Genomic DNA, 26,528 nt, shown 5'->3' on the forward strand with positions numbered 1-26,528 from the left:
ACAAAGTTTCACCACAGTCCCCCTCCTTCACCCTGCTCATGTTTCCCCTACCACTCCACTGCCCTCCATTGTTTTTATCCACTCCCTGCTGTTGTTTATTCTCCCACCCTCTGATATCTTTAGGCACCTGTTCTTGCTCTCCAATGAGTTTATCGTGTTGGGTGATCCCTGCAAACCCCTTCTCTGTTGCATAGCAGCGTAGCCTACAGTGCAACATGACTTAAAGGCGGCAAAAAAGAGCTACGACGCAGCCAGCATTAACCGCACCATAGAGCTTTTAATTTAGTTTTTTTAATTTTAAGCCATGGTTCCGGAAAAAAAACATTGACAGAGCCAATAGGCTTTGCCAATGTTTTTTAGACTTGACCTAAACATACTTTGTGCTTCTACAGTTTTGCTATATAGTGGTACCTGGTTACAGTATTGAATATATGTTTGTTAATCTCTGCGGAATTGTGTTCTCTGATAGAGACTGATAGACTAATAGCCGTGAAATATTAAATTTACACCTCCCATTTGGGTAAACAAGACTCCTCTATAGTTGGAAAACGTTAGTGCTTTAGTATAATTGAGAAATGGCACCCAGTTGATGTTGGGAAACATTGCCCTCTTTGCAGTTGGGTAATACTAATGCTTTCAGTTGTTGGGAAACACTGTTAGCAATTACTAACTTGAAAATCTTGCAAAATCACAGTTGGGCATTATAATTGCCCCTTTAGATTTGGAAAAACCTTGAAAGTTGATGAACATAAACAACGGTTTTTAATTTTGATACATTGCTTGGGTACACTGGTGAGAATAATAATACCTGTGCACAGTTTGAGTGACTGAACTGTCAGGAGGTCTATTCACAAGGCTGAGGTAGAATCTTCGGAGCTATGTGTTATTTTTATTTATTTATTTTTTTAAATTTTATTTCCACACTTCCAAGACATGATAGACATTTGACAATGCACCATTTCGCAATGTAATTCTTACATGACTTTCATACATAATTGTATCCAGCTGAGCTTTTCCAATGAAATTAATCAAGAAAATACGCTACTAAAACATAAATATCGATAATCTAATAAGAAATAAAGTAAATTTTGCTTAACATTACAATATCCCCATTTGTACTTTGGCTTGAACAGTGTAATTGTCATATTGCGTTTACGACTGCTGTTAGTCATATACATTCCATAGTTCCGTGCTATTTACATATTAATACTCTCAGTTATTCATGTGAGCCAAGAACTGTTCCCAAATCATAAGACCCAATTTCTGCTTTCTTGCCCCCTTTAGCCAATATAGGCTAAATTCCAAGCTAGATATTCTGTATAGCTTAGCCCTCCATACCTCAAATCTTGGAGGCTCCAGACATAGCCAATCCCCCGTTATACATAAACGGGCTATAGTCATTGCTACAAATAGAAAATGTCTATACTTCTATAAGCTTCCCCCCTTTGAAACATCCTTCCCCATCCCTAACAGCATCAAGACAGGGGTTATACAAACAGGTCTCTCTAATACATCAGTTAAAAATCGTGCCATATCTTGTATAAAGGGAGACAATTTAACACAAGTATAGAAAATATGATCTATATCCGCATCGGATGAAGCACATCGAAAACATTTACCATCATAGCAACTACCCCATTTTTTCATTCCTGCGGGTGTATAGTATAGCCTAAATAAAGTTTTAAAAAATTGTACTCGTAGATTTGCTGACATAAGAACTTCCCTTGCTCTGACAATCGCTTCCTCTATTGATCTGTCTATTTCATTTTCACTGAGAGTCTCTACCCAATATGTCTTATGTTTTTCCAGATCGTCGTTCTTCCTCGAGTTTAAAATGTTATACAGCTCACCAATTCTACTATGAGCCTTTAGAGCCTCCATCAAAGGGTTAGAAATCAGTTTCAAATTATTTTTAACTAAAAAATCCCTAATTTGTAAGAACTTGAAAAACTGTGCTTGTGGTAAGCCATATGCCTGTGCTAGTATTAAGAAATGTTTAATGCGTTCCACATTGGTCATATGTCACTTAGCGTCTTAATCCCTTTAACCTGCCAGGCCATCGCCACACTGTCACCACAAATGGTGTCCCTTTTTGAGAGGCAAGATGGCGCCCACGAGAGTGGACGTGTAGGCTGACCGCTCCTCGTGTCCCTGCAAGCCTCAGTAGCGGAGAAGACCTGACGGAGAAAATAGGCGCTGCAATACGCTAGTCTGTGCGCCTGAGTCTGAGAGTCCGGGAGCCGGAATTACAGCGTCGGATAGTGGACGACTGATCAAAGCTGAACAAAAGTAGTAAATATTATGATTTAGGACGGCGTCTGGACATGGGAATGGCGTTTGTGTTTTAAATGAAGGATGCAGAGTCCACTTGATAGTAAGATCCTTTATTGCGGGTTCCTTCCGGGTTAGACAGACAAGTTAAGATTGTAAGTAGATAGATAGAAAACCCCACCAGGAGCTCGCTGTTGGTAGCTCAGCCTCAGGTGACCAACTGCCACAACAGGGAATAGAAAGGTACAGTCAGCTAGAGAGACTCCTTGGCATTCTATGATGTCATTAGTATAATAGTATTGTCTAGCCAGAGAGGAACAGTGAAGATAGTATTTACTACATATCCTCTCTCTTTATGGAGTAATAGCAGAACAAAGGAATAATCAATAATAATACCTAATATGTTTCAAACAGCAAGGAAGTACACATTTTAGAATTACCAAAAGTAGTAGTGTACAACGAAAGATGACTTTAACATGAGGTATTATTATTTGAGAAAAGAATCATCATTATGACTTCAGCATTATGACTTTAGCATTATGACATAATATGCCACATCCTCTCTCCTTAACGAAAGAGAGAGATTTTGAAACAAAACCAAGACTACCCTTAACATTACTCTTGATTACTCTTGACACCCCCGCGCCGCACGGCCGCCAGCTGCTGCGTGTGCCCCCCTAGCTGTGCCTAGCTGCCTCGCTGCCTCGCTGCCGACTGACCCTGCTGCCGTCAGTTTGCCTTCCTTTGCCACGCGCTTGTGCTTGTTTTTATTTTTCAAATCCCTCCCCCGTGTTCAGTCTGTTTTTGCCAATCACTTGTGCCTGTATTCTGCTCTTAGGCTTTTTTCTCCGTGTTTAGCTATTTTGTCAATCACTTGTGCCTGTATTCTGCTCTTAGGCTTTTTTCTCCGTGTTTAGCTATTTTGTCAATCACTTGTGCCTGTATTCTGCTCTTAGGCTTTTTTCTCCGTGTTTAGCTATTTTGTCTATCACTTGTGCCTGTATTTAAGCGTTTTTCCCCGTTTTAGCCTGTTTTTACTTTCCTGTCTGCTTGTCCAGATTCTCTACCCTCTACCCGTGTTAGCGCTCGGTTTCCCGCCTCCCTCGCCGCCCCCGCTTCCCGCTTCCCGCCACTACCACCGACCCCGCCCCTTTTCCCTTCTGTTCCCTCCCCGCTCCCGCCTCCCAGCTGCTCCGCCCACCCGCGCACTTCGCCTTATATGGCGACCGTGCGAACGCGCAGCGTTGACGCGCAGCGGGCGCGCCGATTGTGCGCCGAAGGCGCGCCAAAGGTAAGCCCGTCCGCGACCGGATCGCGACCAGCGCCAGGACCCCTGGCCCCCACCGACGGAAGCCGACCCGACGAACCTACAGCGCCGCCGACCTCATCGCACTCAACACCGGCCACATCCCAGGATGTCACCGAGCCGCCCCGAAGCACACCCACGGACCCTTCAGCTGCCTCGCCTGCAAGTTCACCTGCTTCCGGACCTTCCCTGCACCCGCCAAGCCGAACTCCAGCAGCACCCACCTCAAGTGTATCCTGCTCAACACCCGCTCCGTCCACAGACACGCCGTGGAACTCTGGAACCTGCTCGACACCACCGCCCCCGACGTTGCCTTCATCACCGAGACCTGGATGAACGCCTCCTCAGCCCCTGACATCGCCATCGCCATCCCAGAGGGCTACAAGATCACCCGGAGGGACCGCGACAACCAGACCGGAGGAGGCATCGCCATCATCCACAGAGACACCATCCGCATCAGTACCAACACCGATGACACCCTCACCACCGCTGAACACCTGCACTTCCAGATCCACACCAACCCGAAGACCACCCTCAGAGGCACCCTGATCTACCGACCCCCGGGACCGCGCACACGATTCAGCGAGGACATCGCCGACTTCGTCAGCCCGCACGCTCTCCCCTCCGCCGACTACATCCTCCTGGGGGACCTCAACTTCCACCTGGAGAACAACAACGACCGCAACACCACCACCCTGCTCGACAACCTCGACAACCTCGGACTCAAGCAACTGGTGACCACCCCCACCCACCTCGCCGGACACACACTCGACGCCGTCTTCTCATCCAGCAAAGACGTCACCTTCAGCCACGCAACAGGACTCCACTGGACGGACCACAGCTGCGTCCACTTCACCTTCAGAAGAACGACGATCCACCACCTCCAGCAACAGGTTGCTCGAAGAAGCTGGAACAAGATCACAGCCGACCAGCTCACCGCCTCCCTGAGCCAGCACCCTCCCGCCAACTCAGCGAACCCCAGCCAGGCCGCCGACAACCTCACGAAGTGGATCAGCAACTGCGCGGACGAGCTCGCCCCTCTGAGGACCCCGCCCAGCAGATCCTGCAGCAGAAAAACACCATGGTTCACCGACGAACTCAAGTGCTCCAAGAAGAACTGTCGAGCCCTCGAGAAAGCCTGGAGAAGGGAACCAACGACGGACAACATGGCCACCCTCAAGCTCGCCACCCGGAAACACCACCAACTGATCCGCGCCACCAAGAAAAATGAATACAAGGACCGGCTGGACAACAACGCACACAACTGCAAGGAACTCTTCAACATCGTGAAAGAGCTCTCCAACCCCAGCGCCGGAAACAACGACATCACCCCGTCGCAAGACCTCTGCAACTCCCTCGCGTCCTACTTCCACAACAAGATCACGGACATACACAACAGCTTCAACAACCAACCAACGCAAGCCACAACCGCAACGACGCCACCCACCACCACCCTCCGCACCTGGACCCCGATCAGCACCGAAGACACCATCCGCACCATGAACTCCATCCATTCCGGATCTCCGACTGACCCCTGCCCTCACCACGTCTTCTACAAAGCCGACGCTGTCCTCGCACCCCACCTGCGGGACATCATCAACACCTCCTTCGACTCCGCCACCTTCCCTGAGAGCTGGAAGCACGCCGAACTCAGCGCTCTCCTCAAGAAACCCACAGCAGACCCCACCGACCTCAAGAACTACCGTCCCATCTCGCTCCTCCCGTTCCCGGCCAAAGTCATCGAGAAGACCGTCAACAAACAGCTGGCCGCCTTCCTCGAGACGAATGGATCCCTCGACCCATCACAGTCCGGCTTCCGAGCGAACCACAGCACCGAGACCGCCCTCATCGCCGCCACCGACGACCTTCGAACTCTGATGGACAACGGAGAAACAGCGGCCCTCATCCTCCTGGACCTCTCCGCGGCTTTCGACACTGTCTGCCACCGCACCCTAGTACAGCGCCTCAGCAACATCGGAATCCAGGAGAAGGCACTGGACTGGATCACCTCCTTCCTCGACGGAAGAACACAAAGAGTCCGCCTACCACCGTACAAGTCAGAGGCCACCAAAGTCATCTGCGGCGTACCCCAAGGATCCTCGCTGAGCCCAACCCTCTTCAACATCTACATGAGCCCCCTCGCGGCCATCGCACGCCAACACAACCTGAACATCATCTCCTACGCCGACGACACCCAGCTGATCCTCTCCCTACCAACGACCCCGCCACCGCCAGAGCCAACCTGCACGAAGGGATGAGAGACGTAGCCGAATGGATGACGACCAGCCGCCTGAAACTGAACTCAGACAAGACGGAGGTCCTCATCCTGGGCTCCACGCCCTCCGCCTGGGACGACTCCTGGTGGCCCCCCGCCCTGGGCACCGCACCCAAACCGACAGACCACGCACGCAACCTGGGCTTCATCCTGGACTCCTCCCTCTCCATGACCAGACAAGTCAACGCCGTCTCCTCGTCATGCTTCAACATCCTGCGCATGCTACGTAAGATCTTCCGGTGGATCCCCACCGAGACGAGGAAGACGGTCACCCAAGCCCTCGTCACCAGCCGACTGGACTACGGCAACGCCCTCTACGCCGGAACCACTGCCAAACTCCAGAAGAGACTCCAGCGGATCCAGAACGCCTCGGCGAGACTCATCCTCGACATCCCCCGACGCAGCCACATCTCCGGACACCTGAGAGACCTGCACTGGCTCCCGGTCAACAAGAGAATCACCTTCCGGCTCCTCACCCACGCGCACAAAGCCCTACACGACCAAGGCCCGAGCTACCTCAACAACCGGATCAACTTCTACACTCCCAAGCGCCTCCTCAGATCAACCAACCACGCCCTCGCCGCCGTCCCCCGCATCCGAAGAGCGACAACAGGAGGAAGATCCTTCTCCTACCTGGCCGCCAAGACCTGGAACTCCCTTCCGACCAATCTGCGCCTGACCCAAGACCACCTCTCCTTCAGGAAGAAGCTCAAGACCTGGCTGTTCGAGCAGTAGCGGCACCCCCCCCCCTCCCAGCGCCTTGAGACCCTACGGGTGAGTAGTGCGCTCTACAAATGACCTGATTGATTGATTGATTGATGAAGATATGTCGACACTTAATGTATGACAAAAATACAACTCGAAATCTCACCTAAATGAAGCCCTGGCCAGTAGCCACATGAAGGTAGACTCAGATAAAACACAGTGCACACACAATATCTACCATTAACAGAAGACGTTAAACCTCTCCTGAAAAGAGTACGCTGCAGGACAGCATGGGCGTTGACTACCCAAAAAAAACAAAGTTTCCCCTGAAAAGGGTACACCGCAGAGCAGACTAAATATCTCTGGGAACAAAGGCATGGAGTAGCCATTAAAACTAAAAACATACTATGGGCGTTGACTACCCAAACAGAACACATATCCTCCCCTGAAAAAGGGTACACCGCAGAGCAGACTAAATATCTCTGGGAACAAAGGCATGGAGTAGCCATTAATACTTATAAAATATATTATGGGCGTTGACTACCCAAAAAGAACACATAACCTCCCCTGAAAAAGGGTACACCGCAGAGCAGACTAAATATCTCTGGGAACAAAGGCATGGAGTTGCCATTAATACTTATAAAATATATTATGGGCGTTGACTACCCAAAAAGAACACATAACCTCCCCTGAAAAAGGGTACACCGCAGAGTAAACAAAATATCTCTGGGAAAAGGGGCATGGACAAGCCATAAATACTTATGGAACATACTATGGGTGTTGACTACCCATCAACATCCCCGAACAACCAACCATGGCATAGACTACCATAGACACCAACGTCCCTATGAGAGGGTACAGCATAGAGTAAAGACTATTACCTTGGGACAAGAGTACATGGTATGGACTACTCACATCAAAAACACCACCCTTATGTAGGGTATAATTCAGGATACTAACCCTGACTTCATGGATGAACATGCACTATAACATGGGCATGGACTACCCACACAAAATTACCTCAGGGTATTAATTCAGATAACATGGATGGGCATTGACTACCCATAAACACCAAACTACATCCCTAACTTAGAATACAGACATCTCATAGCATTTACTACCTAAAGACACCAAACTAAATCCCCAACGCAGAATACAGAGTTTTCATATGAGCCCAACAGATTTGTTATATTAAAAACACACCATATTCCTGAAAAAAAACAGTGTTAACTCAAATGTATTCATGAAATAACTGTAACACAAATACATAAATAAATAATGATATTAGCTCCGGTGAGCGATCTCTCACCCGGGGTCTCTGTAGACAGCTCCACGAAGTTGTCGCAGAATTTCTCTAGAAAAGTAAAATGTCATCCAGTGTATGAGATAAGTCTCTTTCATACTGTTGCTGTGCACTCTTTCCAATCGATACATCTGGTATTTAATGTGTCGCCCAGACCGTCGATATAGGAAGTAAACATGACACCAACCAGGCAGGGAAACAAACAGCAGCATGTTTGTTGTATTTAGTTGCCGTGATAGACAGGTTGAAGGAATATGTCCGACAATCCGATGTGTTGTTGAGGAAATAGTGCGAACCAGAGCCGAAGACAAAATGACAGCACGCATACTTGACGCTGTGCAGGAAGGCTCGCAGCAGAAGCGTGCGCAAAAACGTCAAGCACTGCAAAGATCTCGCGGAGAAGACGGACGTCACAGAAGGAAATCCGCAGGCATCACGAAACAGGTAAGGTTATGCGTGTAGAGTCTGCGCGCGCGACGTGGTGTCATGGGCTATTTGAAAGTAATCTGCCAAACTGCCACGGAGCCAGGACACATGCTGAAGCCCAAAATCGGCAAAAATAGATAACTCACATCTTTGTTCCGATTTCTTCCACATGCGTGTCAAGATATGACTCATAGCACACAGTCACCGAAAATCACTTGTTTTAGTTAAAATCGGTAAAAATTAATAACTCACGCTGTCTAACACAACTCTGGCTCGATTCTTCCCATATGCGTGACATGCTAAGGCTTGTAGCACTCAGTATCTGAAAATCACTCGCGCAAAATAGTGTATGAGTTTACTTACAGTGCCACTTCTGCGAACACACTTTAGTCTCTTACAAAGTTGAGAATACAGTCAAGAGGCGCTGAACTCCTTTTCCAGACTATTTCACTGGCAGACTTTGATAAATACCGATTCTAGATCCATATGTAAACAAAAATGACTGAGATAGTGGATAAAAGCTATGACGCTTCCCTCACTAGACGAAAGCCAGGTGAAAAGGAATTACTCACCACTGGCCTCAGGGAAGGGTGTTGCTAGAGAAATCTTTCAGAGGCAGGAGCAAGATGACAGCAGGTACATTATTTACAAAGGCCGAGGTTGCAGACTGTAGAGACTCACGCCCAGGGTGCAGGCTGTCCAGGTGGAACAGGACACTGGTGGGGTCAGCTGGGCGTTACCTTTAGTCTGAAAACAGATTTTCTTGTTAATTCCTGATTCCTTGAGTTCCTTTCTTTAACTTGAATAGTCCTTTAAGTAGTCTTTATCACGCGTAGGTTCCTCCTTTTAAAAATCGTCGCCAAGCTGTTTTAAATGAATTCTATGATGTCATTAGTATAATAGTATTGTCTAGCCAGAGAGGAACAGTGAAGATAGTATTTACTACAGTTTGCTAACCTGCGGCATCAGTGAGCAGAGCGGAGAACTCACCAGCATCTGGGCGGCAGCGCCTGTTCGATCCTCGGCGTTTCCAGCCCTTACCCAGGCTGCCTCACTTCAACACACCTGTGTCTGATTCGGGCCGATTCGGGCTCAGCGCGGCTCCGCGGCTCTGCAGGCTCCGGGAGGAGAGACGGAGAGGGACGCAGGCAGAGAGGATTCCCCGTCTTCTTTGTGTTTTTTGTGCCTTGGAGCGTTGTAACACCGGGGCAGGAGACTTAACTGCTCTACATCACCGGGTGGACAGATTAGACCCCGAGGACTTGATGTGGTGAGTGGTATTACAAGGCATAGAGTGCAAGTTTGTGCACCGTGAGACAGCTGTTAGACGGCAACCGAGTTTTGGACGGATAAAAACTTAGGAAAAGGAGTCGATATGGCTCCCAAAGGAACAAGGGGGAAGCAGAAGGTCTTGGAGGACCAGGGTGAAAACGGTGTCCCCAAAGAAGGGGGCAAAACGGTCATGGGCAAGAAAACTCAGCCCAAAACACCTGTGGAGCCAGGTAATGTAAAGGGAACACAGTTAAGTGCCAAAGCTAATTCAACTGCTAATACAACTGCGCTGGGGGCAGACAAGAATGTGGTAATCCCCTACATCTTTGCAGTGGCGGCAGCGCTAGAAAAAGGCAGAGCTAAAGGGGCAATTGGAAGGGGTTTAACCGAGGACTCTTCCGCTAAAGCTACCATTAATGTCCAGGAGAGTCAAGAAGCCGGGGAGAACCCTCCAGCAGTGGATGGTCTACCCCCCGCCCTCGGAGCAGTTGGATGTGAGGAGCAGGAGCATGCCCAACCGGATGGCGAGTCTGGGGATTTTTATTCTATGTCCGAAACATCGTTGCCTTCATCTTGTGAGGATTTAGTATCACAATATGCCCTGCACATGAGTCTTGAAGGAGGGAGCCCGGCAAGTAGCTTGTGTCAGGATGATTCTATAGATATTACAGAGGAAAGCCCTTCCACTGTTTGCGAATTAAACATTGAAGCCTCAGACCATATAAGAAATGAAGCAGGGACAGATCGACTGCCAGAGGAGTCTGCTGCTGGAGGGAATGCTGACATTTCATTAGCTCTGATCTAGGAGTCTATAATGTCATTACGTGATGAGACAAGAGAGGAGAGCCATAGAGTGCAAAGTATGTGTCGTAAGCTCCAAAACTCAGTTCGAAGGCTTGCGAAGTCACAGGCAGACTCCGCCAACAGGTTCAATGAGGCTGAGACTCGTATCTCCAATTTGGAAGACGCAGAACAGCAGAAAGGTGCCACGGAGACTTTACAGGGGCTAAAGGAGGATACTCTGTGGAAACTTGCTAACTTTGAAAACCGGGCTCGTCGCAATAATTTGAGGGTCCTCCAAGTCCCTGAAGGCAAAGAAGGTCAAGACCCTCGCAAGTTTATAGTTAATTTGTTTAAGGAAGCCTTCCCGGAACTTACAAAGTGGGGTTGGGACAGGGAGGTCGAAAGAGCGCATTGTTTTCCATTTAACTTGAAGGGGACTACCGGTCAAGGAACAGAGAAAGTGAGCGAGAGAAATATGGGCAGGCCTAGGGCTCTTTTGATCTTCAATAGTTTTCTTGCTCGGGAAGATGTACTCAAACTTGCAAGACATGATAAAAGACGGCCTGGCCCCGGGTTTGAGTTTTTTGTTACCCCGATTTCTACAAATACACGGTAGACATCCGATGGCAACTTCGACAATTAACTACTCCACTGCAGGCCAAAGGGGCCCAAGTGTTTCTCCTCAACCACGCGAAGATGAAGATTATTTATAAAGAACGCACGTGGGGGGACTTGGTGGTGGGGTTAAAAGGGGGTAAAAAATCCACACTTGCATTTAAAAATGACATTGAATTGAAAGAGAATCAATAAAAAATAGGGTAGGCAACTTGACAAAAGGCTTCTGTCTGGTATTTCAAAGGTTACTTGGGGCCAATCATGCGGGATATCTAGTTGAGCGATATGTCTACCGTTAGAGCTCTTCGAATATGTTCGTTAAACGTTTATGGGCTAAATAATGTCAATAAACGAAGAAGAGTAGCGGCCGAACTGCGCCATGTCGCTCCGGATGTGGTGTGCTTACAAGAAACCCATCTCCCTTGGAATAAACACCAGGTATTAGCAGAACTGGGGTTTTCTATTGTAGTTTCATCCCAACAATCCGGCATGACTCGGGGAGTAGCTATTTTAGCAAAAAGGAATTTGGTTAAGGTACGACGGAAAGTAGCAGATACAAATGGCAGATGGGCGATGGTTGAATGTGGGGGGCAGCATGGGAATTTTTCAATATGCAATATTTATGGCTCTAATATAGATGATGCAGGGGTTTTGGAACAATTACATGTTGAACTCGCAGCCTGGGCTACCCCCTTGATTATTTGTGGGGATATGAATATTAATTTAACAGTGTATGATATTGTTGGGGGAGTGAAGGCTTATAAAGGTCGGAAACCGCAGGTTTGCAGGGCTGTCGTCAATTTGCTAAAAGACTATGGTTTGGTGGATGTTTGGAGCACTTTGTTTCCAACGGATCCTGGATATACCTTTTACTCCCACCCCCATAAAAAGGTTAGACTCGACTATTTTTTTATGATAGTGCCTCATTTAGCTAAAGCGAAAATGCAGATTTATCCCAGTATCTCATCCGATCATACACCTATTGTCTTGTCAATAGCTGGGTGGGGGGTATCGACTACGATGAGGAAATTTACCTTTGACCGGAAATTATATTTTAATTAGGAGTATACAGTGTATATGAACAAATGGATAAGAGAATTCTTTGATAACAATAAAAACTCAGCCCCAATCAATATCGTCTGGGATACATTTAAAGCCTGTTTTAGGGGGGAGGTTTTACGTTTTGGGGTCGCTCGGCAAAGAAAGCTAAAAGCAGACATGGAGAGGCTATATCAGGGATTACAACTGGCAGAGGCGAAAATATTAGAGGTTGAGGTTGCAAAGAAAAGGGCAAAAATACTGGGAGTATGGGACAGTGAAAACGCAAGAACATATTTGGCACAACGGAAGATCTGTCATGAGTATGGTGAAGCAGTAGGACGACCCTTAGATTTAAAGCTACGTATGAAGGATACTAGTCGCAATATATCATCTATGAAAGATAAGGCAGGGATTTCAAAGACCGGACCTAAAGATATATTGGCTATTTTCCATGATTTCTACTCAGCATTGTATAAGACTGAACAAAATAATTTGGAGGAGGTAGATCTTACCGTATTAGGAACACTTGTCAAGCTAGACCCATTAGTGGTTGATTTATTGGAGGCACCTCTATCAAAGCACGAGGTAGCTATTGCAGTAAAAACGCTAGCAATGGGGAAAGCAGCGGGTGCTGACCAACTACCAGAGGAAATATACAAACTGTTTTTTGAGGAACTTAAAGACATGATGTTAGATACATTTAGGGCCGCTCAAACTGGGGTAGCACCAAAACCATGGGACGAAGCTATTATAGTTGTCTTCAGTAAGAAGGGAAAAGAGACCAATCTTCCGGTGTCATATCGTCCTATTTCACTTTTAAATTGTGACGGGAAGATTTACTCTAAAATTTTAGCACACCGTATATCAAAAGTCATTACTTCACTTGTATCAGATGATCATCATGGCTTTATTCCAGGTTGAGGAACAGTGGCCACATATAAACAAAGTTATTACTTTGTTTGATATAGCTGAGGTAGAGAAACGCAGCTTAGGGCTGATATTACTTGATGCTGAAAAAGCGTTCGATCGCGTGGAATGGAAGTATTTATGGCTACTAATGGAGAATATTGGATTTCACAGGAAATTTATGATGGCATTGCAGATCTTATATGAAGCACCAACCGCCAGGATAACATCTATGGGCGTAACTTCAGACACAGTGCAGATAACTAGAGGCACAAGGCAGGGATGCCCATGCTCTCCCCTCCTTTTTGGATTATATATAAACCCCTTCATTGGAATGCTCTCTAGTAGTGAGGCCATTAAACCCTTCTGGGTCCGTAATATCCCCCACATAGTCTTTGCCTTCGCAGATGACATTGCGGTGACTACAGAGGATCCGGCTCTCGCTTTGGTAGAAATTGAGCGCTTAGCTAAGATTTTCGGTCAATTGTCCGGCTACAAGTTAAACGCTGCAAAAACACAATTGGTTTGTTCTGAAGTAGCGAAGGTCAATGATCCTAGAGTAGTTGTTGAAGCAACGTATTTGGGGGTTAAGATAAGGGCGGCCATGTCTGAGGTAGTTCCGGCTAATTGGGGTTCACTCTATAGAAATATAGCGGAATCCCTAGAGAAGTGGGGGAGGCTGCATTTTACCTTAATCGGTCAAACTAATGTATTAAAAATGAACATATTACCTAGGGTACTATACCTCTTTAGATCACTACCATTAGAAATATTACCAACCCAAATTCAGCAACTGCAGGCACTGTGTGCTAGATTCATATGGACTCCTGGTAATCCACGAAGAGCTATGCGGCTTATGACACTACCAAAAGCTTGGGGGGGCTATCGGTCCCGGATTTTTTGTTGTATTATTACGTCTTTTTTTTGCAAAGGATGCACACTTTATTGATGGGAGGTGAAGAGGGAAATAATTTAATAACATCAAGCATTAACATATCGATATATCACTTAACTTTAGGAATGGAAGCTAATCGGAGTTTGTTCAGAGAGATAGAATGGAGCTACTACAAAAGAACTAAGTTTAAGACGGTAGTAGCAGCCAGCAAAATTTGGAAGAAAGTACGCAAATTGATTAACTTATGAACTTTAACTTACTATACCCCATTAAATGCGGAGCTATGTGTTAAATGTTATTTGAAAAAGCCTCTTAAGATGAGAACTGTACCATTTCAAGTATTCAATAGCATATTTTTCTATGCAGCTCATGTAACAGGTCATGAATATATTTATGTGCACCTTTCCCTCCTTGAGAAAAGCAGGGAGAATCCTCAATTGATTCTTCAGTAAGCATGTGGGTGAAGACTAGATAAACAATAAATAAGGTTGGAATAATAAAAGTATAATTGAATGGACCCAAGAAAGTGGGAGAGAAATAATTAGCTGACTTCTGTGAGGCAGTTGCATCAATTTCACTCAAACCTTGACCTGTCTGTTGTACACTTCTGCTGTAACAAGTGTGCTGCACTATTGGAGCTCGTATGTCCTTGTCTATGCTATAACCCTTAGATTACACCCAGATTAACTGCATAGAACAACCCATTTGTGAGACTTGACTTCTCAGCTAACTCTGTCAACCCCCCCCGTTGGAAAAATGCCCAGAAGGGAAGTTACCTCCATTTTCCCCAATCCAAAGTAACATAAGGGGTCTGTCAGTAAGGTGAAGCGTTCCGGTAAAATGTCAGTATCCTAGATAAAGTCCATCCTTTAGCCAAACATTTCAGTTGTTTGAATAATGTCGTGATGAGCGATTCCAGGTTAGACTGTACTTAATGATAGCAGAAGGCTTTCGGACATGAAGTTAATGCTAGAACGTCGTATTTCCCCGTATACCTTTCCTTCAGATGTTGTGGAAGTACAATATGAAACCTCTTAAAACTAAACACTTGTGTAAATATTGAGCAGAATTTAAGTATGGCAGCTCCTATCACTATTGATATTTCTGCTCCGGCTGCTGATGACAAAACTGCATCTGACAGCCAAATAGCAGTCAATAAAAAAATTCATTCAGACACCATTTATTCTTCTTCTCTCATGACTTGACCTCCCTGGCTGTTTGGCAGATGTGATAGATATCCTTTTGGCAGCTCCACCGGCCTTTTAATATTTCAAAATACGTTTATTGACTTAGTCGGAACTTTTCTATTGCCCAGAAAGAAATCCCCAAAATGATTTGGCTCTAGCAACCAGTCCTTGAATTGGGGTTCGTGAATAAAACAATATTTTGTCACAAATGTGGATAAATTGACCATTAGTGTAGTGAGTTAGGGCCTCATACTTGGATGTCATGGTCATGCCTGTATAGCCTCGAAAAAATGTGCCTGTATCTGGTAATTGTGAGCTGCTGCAAATTCCACAAGCACAGCTTACTGTTGTGTGTTCTTCTAATCAATTTGTTCGCTAAATGTCTGTTGATCAAGCTACTAAATTATTATCTTCCATCCATATCTGAGCAGTAGAAATATGAGCATGTATTTGGCTTTCCAGCAGCCCAAAGTCCCGGAAATGTAATGATTTAATCATGCACAAACCCGAAAACCCAGTAGAACCAGGACAAGTAGATACTGTACAGGCAGTAATATGCAGTATAGTGAGAAAGTGTTGCACAGATAGAAATACACCTTAAACCAAGGGGACCCTATTGACAAAATGGCCAAGGTTTGGGACTGATCTCTAATTTTATTTGTTTTAAGGATTCACCAACAATCTCGAACTGCAGGAAATCAGACATCATTGGTTGTGGATTTCCTCCTGCATGTGAAAAATAGTGTTACGTATGTGTGTTGATGTACTACTTTTTTAAATATATATTTCTTATCACTGTATTTTTTTATGTCCCTTTTCCCTTCTGTTACACTCCATTGAGAATTGGTGTGTTTTCTCCCCATCTTCACCCTTAAGTGCACTCTTGCTCCTTCCTTTGATAGAGGTGCATTTATGCGTGTTTCCAAGGAGAGAACAGCAGTAAGTTTATGAAGTGCTAAAAACGTTTAAGTGCAACTAGGCACTAAAGCTCGCCAGGTAGTATGAGAGTATCCAAACAAATCGATACTTGGCACTTCCCTAAGTAGGAATGATTGTTGTAAATATTTCACCGCGTGCTGTCAAAAAGCTTTTTTTTCTTATCTTGGTAGCCCTATTGCTTTCTGTGGCCAGTCAAGAGCATGTTTATTTCAGGTATTGAAAGACTTTACCATAAAAAGCTTTTTGCTTGGAAAGGTAACTTTTTTTAAATGTAATTTGGGACACCACCAATAGTTGATGCTGTTCTTTATCAGCAGCAGAGAAGTGAGCCGTCTTGAGTAAATCATGGCCTGCACTCTCTGCAGAATTCCAAAGACATTGCAAGTTGTTAACATTGCCTTTAAAAGTCGAGATTTCGAGAGATGACCACAAGGATAAATAAAGAAATCTTTTTCCCTCGTGGTCGTCTCTCGAAATCTCCCCCCAGCAGGCCCCACCGCGCTTACCTGCCGCGGCTGCCTGTGACACACCCAGAATCCTTGCTTAGGTGGTCAGGGGTACCCATTGCTATTGCTGCATCACTATTGCTCAGTCACGATAGTCTGCAATATTCAAAATAGTTGAACGGGCATTACTTGGGGCATTTTAAGACTGGCTGTTTATCCCTTCCTAGGACTACCTTTGAGCTCAACATACTCCTAAAGGTGTATTGTAGCTGCCTTCTCCAATCTCTCAAGGAACAAGTGGATGGATTTAAGATAGTACACTAGTGTTTCGGATCCACCAGATTGAAGCTTAATGTTTTTCAAAAGAGGCATTACCTATGACTCCATCAGAATGACTTGGAAAAACCCTTGCCTTAAGTAGCCACTCATATTTTGCAATCTAAAGAAATCTCCTGGAAGGAGAAGATGGTAAATTCCTGCTTACTAGAAGCCAGATTCAAGTGATCCTCCACTGTGGCATCAGTAACTGGAAATATATCTCCGATCTGCTTTATTTTATCCAGAAAATGTTCTTGAATGATATCGTCCCAATTAGTTGATGCTCAAGGAACACTGTGATTTAGAAGACTGTGCAGCACAATATACATTTTTGGCTTTTGGTTGGCCACTTTGTAGGCAGTTTTGACATGGTTTAACTTAGTGAGCCTCACATGGTTCTTTTGCCATACACATTCATTTTGTTACTCCGGAACTTAGTGTCCTGAGTTCCTCCTTGGGCCAGGCTGGTGGTTTATTGACCCTGTTTCGCCTTAAGGTTTTTAATTGTGCACACTGATCTACAAAGACAGTTGTACCGTTAGAGACTATTGGCATGAAACCAGTTACCAAACTTCCTATGTTTAACTGTTGCCAGTTTATCAGCAGATTGTCCTTCTATTTCTTAAATAAACCGATAGGAAGTTTGGTTGAATTTTTACTAGGCCTATTGAAAAATGTAACCATGTTGTGTGTCAGACCAATCCATTGGGATCACCATCAGTGTCTAGCCCAAGTGGGAGTCCAAAACATGCTCTTTCTATAATAAGTAAGTAAATACCCGAAAATGTATGAGCTGGTGGATATTTATCTAATTTTATAGGACAGCCCACCAAGAAATGCCCACAATTTCACCCTAATCTTAATTTAGCGAATACAGTAATTTCTGCATTACCCAATCTAAATTTCCTCTAGGGAATTTACATTCAGAATCTGATTTTATTTGCATGTGAAAGTTATGTTTGGGTCCAGAAAATGCTAAGCAAAATGGGCCCAGGTTTATTAAGGTATGCATCGACGGACACCCACCATAGAAATAGGATAAACAAGCTGTGCACAGAAACAGTACACCACAGAGATTGGACGTCCACCACTCATGGGTGATAAAAGTAAGACTAGGCTACCTGCACATGTAGTGCTGAGACATAAACATGCTAATAGTGCACTCACTGTGTGCACCTCATTACGAAAATGAGTTGGCATCTGGGCGTCAGTGGCCATAAAAGATTGAAATGGGAGTTCCCCATAAGACTTGACCAACCATACAGTGAAGTGGATCACTGTGACGGAAAATCTATCATTTAAATCTTTCCTATATCACTTATTTATAAGAATCACAAATTGTTTAAAACCGGATCAGCTTTGCCTATGCGTGCCTCGTTGAGTAGCTAAAGTTTTACTAGGTTAAGACATCAAAACGCACATTTAAAGTGAAATAATTAGTAGTTTCCTCTAGATTCTTCTAATCTTGCCGAAAATGTAAAGCTAACTTCACTGAAAGTGTTTAAACTACAATAAAGCAACACAAATAAACACAAACACTACTTTTATGATGACTAAAATAATGCAATTTTCAGATTATTCTGAAACATGCATGGCAGACGTCTTATTAGAGTTCCTTCCACGTATTGGGCCGCTGGTTCTCCCTTCTCTTCCCCTGACTCGTAGTTGTACCCGTTTCTGCTGTCCCTCCCACACTAGGGCCCAGTTCTCTGTTGATTCATCGCACCACTCTTCCTATTTCTCTCACCGCATTGGACTGATTTTCATTCTTCCTAATCAGCGTCTTTATCGACCTTTTAAACAAACGTTGTGATGATAATGGAAGGTAATTGCATGATATGATATGGAATACTTGATACTCAATACTTTTAGGAAACTGACCCGAGTTATCAACACAGTGTTTGCAGTCAGTTTCTAGGGTTGCTTCTTATAATCTGGATGCTTTAATATATAACCTCTGTGCTGTAAATATACTCGCCAGTGCTTGTGTCATTTTGTTTTTACTAACCGGTCACACGATTATAACATTTAATTTAATTGTAAGGTTAATGCTGCCAGGACTCTCACCTGTGTCTTTTTTCTTTCTTTCATAGCGTTGTGTGGTGCTGCGGTTTTTGAAGTTTGCCCCTGGTCGGAGCATGGTAAGGTGGAATAAATTCTACTTCACTCCTTGTTGCAGTGTATATAGATTCTATGCCTGTTATCTCGTTTGCATAGCAGTTCAAATATCAAGATCGCCCTGTTCTTTTTGTGATTTCAGACTATTTTGTTATTGAAAACACAACTGTTTAACTCGCTGTTTGGATTGTATGTTTAATAACCTGTCACAGTGGAGTAAAAGTATATTTTACGACATGAAGGACATCGTTCCAATTGAACTGTGGGCACATGTTCCGATCTCTTCATGTCCTACATTTTGTTTTAAAGCCAGGTAATAACGTTATACACATGTACACATTTCTACCTTGAAGCAAATGGGATTAGGGCTTGGTAAAGCCCAAAACTGCATCTCAAAAATTTAATTAATAATGGTCACCACCTTCACAGGCAGCATCATTCATGCTTGGATCACAGCCTGTGCTGATGCATTGCTCCAGTCAATTTCCGTGTAATACCTTCTGAGGTTTGACTTCTTGTCAGCAAATGCCACCCTTTGCTGTAGGGAAGAATACCTCCTGGTGGTAAATTCTACTGTACCGACTTAAAATTCACTTTACTAACAGTGACAGTTTTAGTACATTACTCCTGCTGCTCCGAACTGATTTTAAAAGATCACCAGCCTCTCACTCAGGGAATGGTTTGTACTGTGGCCCTCTCTCTGCCTGTGAAGCTTGAATAGTGTGCGAACCGGAAAGGGACGAGTCTGCTTGAGTTCTCCTTTACACTTAAAAAGGTTATTTTCAAGGCTTTTTCAGTATTTTGGAACTGTGACTAGGTAATCTTGCCTCACTTTATTGAGGCTTCTGCCCTGATTAAGAGCGGCATATTTTTTACTGCCAACTTTACATTTGTACCCCTGGCTGTTTTTGCTTAGCTACTGGAAACATCTGAAGAAGAACTCGTCTTCCTGCTGCTGTATTTTTGTGCCAGTAGTGATTTCTCACCGACCCTATTCACCACTAGTATGTACAATAGTAGTGCATATTTGCTATACCATTGAGTTTGTCAGCAGAGTTGTGACCCAGGCATAGTGGTGGCCCTGGCAGAGGGTTCAATTCCGTCAGTAATATCAGGTAAGCAGTAATTGCTCCTAATTCACCATTATAGAATTTAAGCCAAATATGTAGAGCTTTGTAGTAACGCAGAAAACTGCCTTTCTCTTGAGGTTGACCTGAGAAGGAGAAAAGTGGCAGACTTCCAACTGACCTGTGCTGCTTAACAGCTGGAACGGGTGGAACAGAGGTCATGTGTGGCCTTTTTAGGTCTTATCTGAGACATCGCCTGCACTGTCACTTGCCAGAGGTTTTGTTAGATTCAGTTGGTTTAGAACCTGCCAATTGCTTACAATTGGTTGGATTCATCATTACTCTTATTTCCTTGCCTCACTTTGGTCTGCCCTTGCTGGCTTCATGTGTTTGTCCCTCCCCTGGAGCATGGCCCAAGTACTTGTGTTCTCCCACTAATCGTTGTTTTGAAGCTTTTTATTTTGTTTGAACCACTCAATAAGAGTGCCTGCGTTTGCAGATCGTCTCCCTCATGCCCTCATACCCGTAACACTCTGTGTTATTGCTTATTTCCCCACCCTAACATCCCTGTAAGTGGTGTTGTACTTGACCCCCTCTACCCATCCATCCGTCCTTCTGTGGTGCTGTTGACTGCTCTTCTCTTACCCTGCTCTGTGTTGTTGCTTGCCCACTTCCACTCTCCCGTCCCACTCTGTGTTGTTGCTTGCCCCCTCGTTCTGTGTTTGTTGCTTGCCCACTCCCACCTTCCTGTCCCACTCCATTTTGTTCCTAGCCCAATCAGTGTTGTTGCTCGCCCCCTCCCACCCGCTCCATCCCATTGCTTGCCCTCGCGCATTGCCTGCTCCCTCATTGCCTGCTACCTCTTGTGCCCAACCCACTCTCACTATCAACGTGACTTGTCCCCACTTCCACCGGCCCGCTCTCGCATGTTTCTTGCCCCCTTTCCTCCCACCCTCTGGTTCCTGTGTTGTTTCTTGTCCTCCTCCCGATCCTCCATTGTTGCTTGTCCCACTCTCACCCTCCTGATCCTACGATGTTGCTGGTTTCCCTTCCAGCCTCCTCATCTTATGCTGTTGCTTGCCCCCTCCCATCCTGCCTGAAAAAACACAGCATTGGCAATGTCATTAGGTCTTGCCTACCCATCTTTGTCAATAATTTGGCACATGTGCACTGCTGATGTACTGCATGGTTGAAAGTTTTTATTTAATGGGTTCAGGAGCCATTTACTCCCTCCTTGCTGCACCTCCTTCTGAGATGTGTCATTGCTTGCTCCCTCCCACCTCTCTCTCTCTGTTTTGGTGATTTCCTTCTCTGTATTGTCGATTTCCCTCTCTGTGTTGTTGACTGCTCCCTTACATCCCTCTCTCTGTTGTGGTTTGCTTTCTCCTACCCTTTGTTCCGTTTGGTGTTGTTGTTTGCCCCATGCTATCCCTATCCATGCTGTTGCTTGCCCCCTCCCACCCCTCTCCGTGTTGACACCTTTCACCTACAAACCCTCCCTCCCCTCTCCACGTTGTTGCTTGCCCCCTCATCCTGCTCAATGGTGTTGCTTCGCCCTCAGTCTGTGTTGTTGCTTTGCCCCTCCCACTTTCCTGTACCACTTTGTGTGGCACTTTTCACCCTCCTGGGCCACTCCGTGTTGTTACTTGCCATCATCCATGTTTCTTGCTGTCCCACTCATTCCATGTTGTTGCTTGCCCTCTCCCACCCTATTCATGTTGTTGCTTCCCCCACCCCCTACACCAGTTGCTTGTCCATTCCCACCCTCCTGATCCTTCACTCTTACTTGCTCTCTTCCACCCTACAGATCCCGTGTTGTTGCTTGCCATCTCCCTCCTTCCCCGATCTCGCATTGTTGCTGGCCTTCTCCCACTCTCCTACTCCTGTGTTGTTGCTTGTGCCACCCACCTTTCCATCCCACTAGAAAAAATAAGCATTAGCAAAGCCAGTAGGGTTCGCCTGGGTGACCTTTTGACTTTGTTATTGCTTTAGCTATGTTGCAGAGGGGGGCGGCTGAAAGTTAAAAAAAAAATAACATTTTTTTTTTTTTAAAACCAGTGGTATAGCGTTTCTTTTTATTGGTGCCAGGAGGCGCCTACACCCTCCCTTTAAAATGCTTCATGACCCACCCTCCTGCTAGAAAGTTATGAAAAAGAGCGTTATAAGGTAGCCAGTGCTGCTCACATCCAAGCACTTTTTTAGGTTTCGCACCTGCGATCGTCGCTGCGAAACCTATTGCAATCGTTTCTGCTTTCAAGGAGTTAAGGGAGACAGGAGACAAGTGATGTGCACGCGCGCGTAAACCGGATCAGGTCACGCGCGCTTCCTATCTCCCATGGCTCCTTGGAAGCAGAAACGCACGCACACACACAGACCCCCCCCCGCCACCGCGCATACACACACATAGAGAAACCCCCCCGCCGCCACCGCCGCGCATACACATACACATACACATACAGAGACCCACCCACCCCCCGCCGTCGCACACACATACAGAGACTCCCCCCCCCCCCCACCCACCGCCGTCGCACACAGAGACACACACAGGAGCACACATACACACAAGCACACATACAGAGACCCCCGCCATCGCACACCCGCGCACACACAAGCGCACCCCCCCTCCACCCTTACCGCCAATCCGGTGTTCTGTAGGCTCCAAGGGGCTCTCCCTCGGGCATGGGAGCCCCGCGTCACCGTGAATTATGTGTCCTAAATAGATCATAAATCAATTCCTCAGTTGGCCAAAATATCCTCTAATTATGTCTCTCTGTTTGTTCTCTCTGATGAAGTGGCAGATGAAGCGCTGAACTCATTGGATGAGCTACGGCGGTCTGGCTTTGATATTTATGAATCATTTATCCAGTGGTCTGAACTTACTAGGGAGTGGTCAATACACGATAAAGTGCAGGATAAAAATGTATGGGGGCACAATTTAATCGGCCTAATCATGAGCCCTTGTTAATGTGGCGGTGGGTGCCGCACAAGGTTGCTGAGTCTGGCGGGATTTTCATTGTTAAAAGAGAGAAGGGGAAGCAAATGTTTACTAACCGTGAAGAACTATCAGAACAGCATGATAACAACTGGAATTGGATTGAAGGAACAATTAATGCAAAAAAAGGGGATTTCAACACCCCTATTCTGCAGATTCTGATGAAGCTGGGGTTAATTTTGTGTAATTAAATATTGCTGGTCTGAAAAGGAACCTTGTGTCTGTTATAGAAGAAAAAAAGGTTATGATTATTGCATTGCAAGAGACCTGGGAATTGGAGGATGTGGGATGGAGCGATTATAGAGTTTTTAGTACAAAAGCTGTTGAAGGGCAGTTTGATCTCCCTCTGGGGGTTTAGCTATTATGATGGCTGTAAAATATGAAATTGTTGGGGTCATCCTATTCAAAGAATTTACCAGTATTTTACAATGTCAGTCTCCGGTTGGTCACTAAAAAGCAAGATAAAATGGCGAAAAATGGTTGTCCAGATTTAATACTTGTTAATACGCCCCTCGAAAAAAAAGGCATGAAAAAACACTAAAATAGGCAGCAGTTCTAATGGATGAGGTTAACCTTTTTTTTCCTGATGTGCCATTTCTATTGATGGGCGACTTCAATGCAAAGATTCCCCAGACCCTTTAAAGGACGATTTTCAATTGGAGAAAGAAAATGCTTTGGGTATTCCATGTCCAGTATTACTGCGCCAGAGGGGAAATGGGATTGGCAGACAATTAGTTACACAGTTAGATCGCTTGAACATTAGGTATACCATTAGACCGCTTTAACATGACCATTATTAATGATATATGTGTAGGTGACCAGCCGGCCCAGCTCACCTTTGATAATGGGAGGGTGTCCACACTGTGAATTTAATAATTTCCTCTGAAAATGTTGGCATAGTAAAGGACCTAGTAATAGGCGATCTAGCTGGTAGCGACTATAAACCACTCGTGCTCTTGTTGTATAGTGGCGCTGATTTAAGAGCGCATTGGCACAATAGTTGGCCAATATACTGCAGAAATGGGTGCAGATTATTGCGGTCAGCAAAACAAAAATCTCAAACCATAAATGGTATGATGGAGCTCTTGAGATCTCAGAACAATCAGCTCTGTAAATAGTACAGGATTTTGAGAATGTAACTATTTCCCTAAGGGATATATATATGGCAATAGCGAGTTTTAATAGTGGTCGTGTTAGGAAGGGTATATATCTTCCTGACAAGGAGCGGGCAGTCTACATTAATTAAGAACATAAGGGTGGCATATAGGATAGGGGAGTTAATACGGAGTGCCTAATTACAACACACAGGAAAACTTATAGAAAATAATTAAGGCTAATAAGGTGGAAGGAGAAAGCATGGACAACGGCAGTTGTCTCCCCATGTACTGAAACCCTAAAGACCTTCTGGAACACAGCTAGTAGTGACCTTGGGCTGTCTAAAAAAAAAAAAAATTGTAGCATTGCCGGTACCTGAAGAAGCATGGTTTGTGTATATATCACAGTTGCAAAAGCTGAAAGAAGAAAATAGGGGAGTAATGGGGAGTATGTTTCCTGGGCTACCAGAGAATGGTATGGCAGAGTTTATTGTTCCCCTCAGTAAGTAGTATTGAGGCTGTTATAAAAGGTCTGAAAAGCTGTAGCGCTCAAGGTCTTGATGGACTTTCATCAGATATAATCCAATGTAATCCTAGTTTGTGGGTTAAAGTTCTGACTCCGGTGTTTGGAGCAATATTATATGGTCATGATCTACTAGAAACCTGGAAAGGTGGTATTTTGGGTCCCGTTGTATAAAAAGCAAAACTGGACTTGCCCTTGAGTTATTGTATGAGTACCCTGTTGGGTATCCTCAGTGAGAGGGGCGTAAAGTGGCATTTGCTCCTTCTGTCAAAATGCTCCTTTGTCTTTTCCGTATATAATTTGTATTTTGCACTTACTTTGACATATTTAGAAGTCTGCTACTCCCTGTATTTAGAAATTTACAGGTCCGTCGTATTAGCAAGTGAATGACAGTAAAGTGTAATATTATGAATTTGTGTTTCGCCGTCGGGAAACGTTTGTCTATAGTTGCTGAATGGGTAGCTATTCTGGGTAGCTCATAGTATTAGATGTATTTTATGGAATGTGGAGGGCTGATCCAACTATCTAGGACTTGTGAGTCCTATAAAATAGGCTTGACCTATTAATGGTATACCATGTAATAAGATATGAAGCAAGAACCTGATGGACCTTTAAGGTAGCCACTCTTTATAATTTTATTTGGTTCTGGCATCTCGCTGCTAAAATGTTATTTCCCACACAAATTACTGCACCCAAATAAACATATTTTGCACAAATAACAGCGATATCGGTATATCATTGGCCCTTTACCAGCTGCAAAACCCATATTTTGCACAAAAATAACTCTGTCTTGCATAAATAATTCACTATGTAAAATAGGTACATTTCTGTTAGTAGTTTTTAGAATACTTTGCACTTATGATCTGCTCATTGTCTCCTGTATTGTATTTACCGTCTTGAAAAGAAGTTAAGTGCTGCTAGAATTATATTTTGTATATTATCAACTGTATCTGGTACAAATAATAAGCAACAGCAAGATCGATTGTACTAGTAAGCTGTTGTGTAAGCTCATGAATCTGTTGCTTGGAAAAAAGCCCTCCTGTTCTGGGTGTATTAATTGGTGAGCCAAAAGGGCCATCCTGCTTGCAAGAATACTGGTAAACACTTTGTAATTGGCGTTTAATAATGAAATTGGCCAATATGAATCTGCCTTCTTAGGATCCTTAGTCAGCTTCAATATTAATACCAACGTGGCTTTCTCCCAAGATTCAGGAATCTGATTTTCTACGTCGCCACACATCTACCAAACCCATACCCTGAAACACCCTTTTCAGGGCCTGCCTACTCTTTGGGATTTTGATACTATCTCTCCAGGCAGATCTGTCAAAATTAACATCCAATAAGGGCGGACAGTCTGTGACAGTCCGTGGCAGGTCGTGTCAGGGCTGGGCCACGGTATTTGGCCTTGGACTTCCTGTACGCTTGATTCTATTGTGGGGTGTTATTTTAATGTCTTGTAGTTTGGCTTTATTTGAGGACATCTAATTTTATCTTGTTTGGTGACGCTTACCTGGGCATGGCAAGGCATACATTGGGGGAGAGTCTCCCCGTTATCCAGATAGCCTCGCTAAAGTTTAGCCCGGTATTGGGCACTAACTGTTTTATTCTTCATTGAAGGGGGCAGACTCTGAGTAGCACCCACTATGTCACTATCCAAACCAGATAAGAAGGTGCCAGTTTTAGCCACTCTGGATAATTATCTGTTAAAAAAGGTCGACCAAATTAATAAAGAGCGACGTCGGTCCCTAGGCAAGGGAAATCCTACCATCATAACAACTACTACTGTTTCACCTACACTGCCCAGTTCACCTATCTCTTTGACTACCTTCTCACTGAACGATAGTTGTATTCCCGCAGTATTAGACCCTGAAACTGTAGAGACTATTGCTGAGATTAGTAATGAGGACCCCCCGGACTCGGTTATTGATGTAACTGCCCCGGATTTGACAAATGACCCCCCTGTTTTAAACCACTCGGTATTACCTACTCAGAGAGTATTAAGATCAAGTAGGAATTCTAGCAGGTTGTTACCAGCTAAGAGGGGGG

General features: G+C 44.9%; 1 protein-coding gene across 1 annotated transcript in view; it reads left to right on the plus strand.

Moving 5' to 3' along the window:
• The window catches only part of IPPK (inositol-pentakisphosphate 2-kinase), a 350,009-nt gene that overhangs the window by 35,859 nt on the left and 287,622 nt on the right, over window positions 1-26,528 (plus strand). Inside the window, exon 2 of the mRNA XM_078661382.1 lies at window positions 18,782-18,829. Coding sequence (XP_078517508.1) covers window positions 18,782-18,829 — 48 coding nt within the window. The remainder of the gene's footprint in view (window positions 1-18,781; window positions 18,830-26,528) is intronic.

This window comes from Lissotriton helveticus, chromosome 9 (genome assembly GCF_964261635.1).
Source record: "Lissotriton helveticus chromosome 9, aLisHel1.1, whole genome shotgun sequence".
Classification (NCBI taxonomy): domain Eukaryota; kingdom Metazoa; phylum Chordata; class Amphibia; order Caudata; family Salamandridae; genus Lissotriton; species Lissotriton helveticus.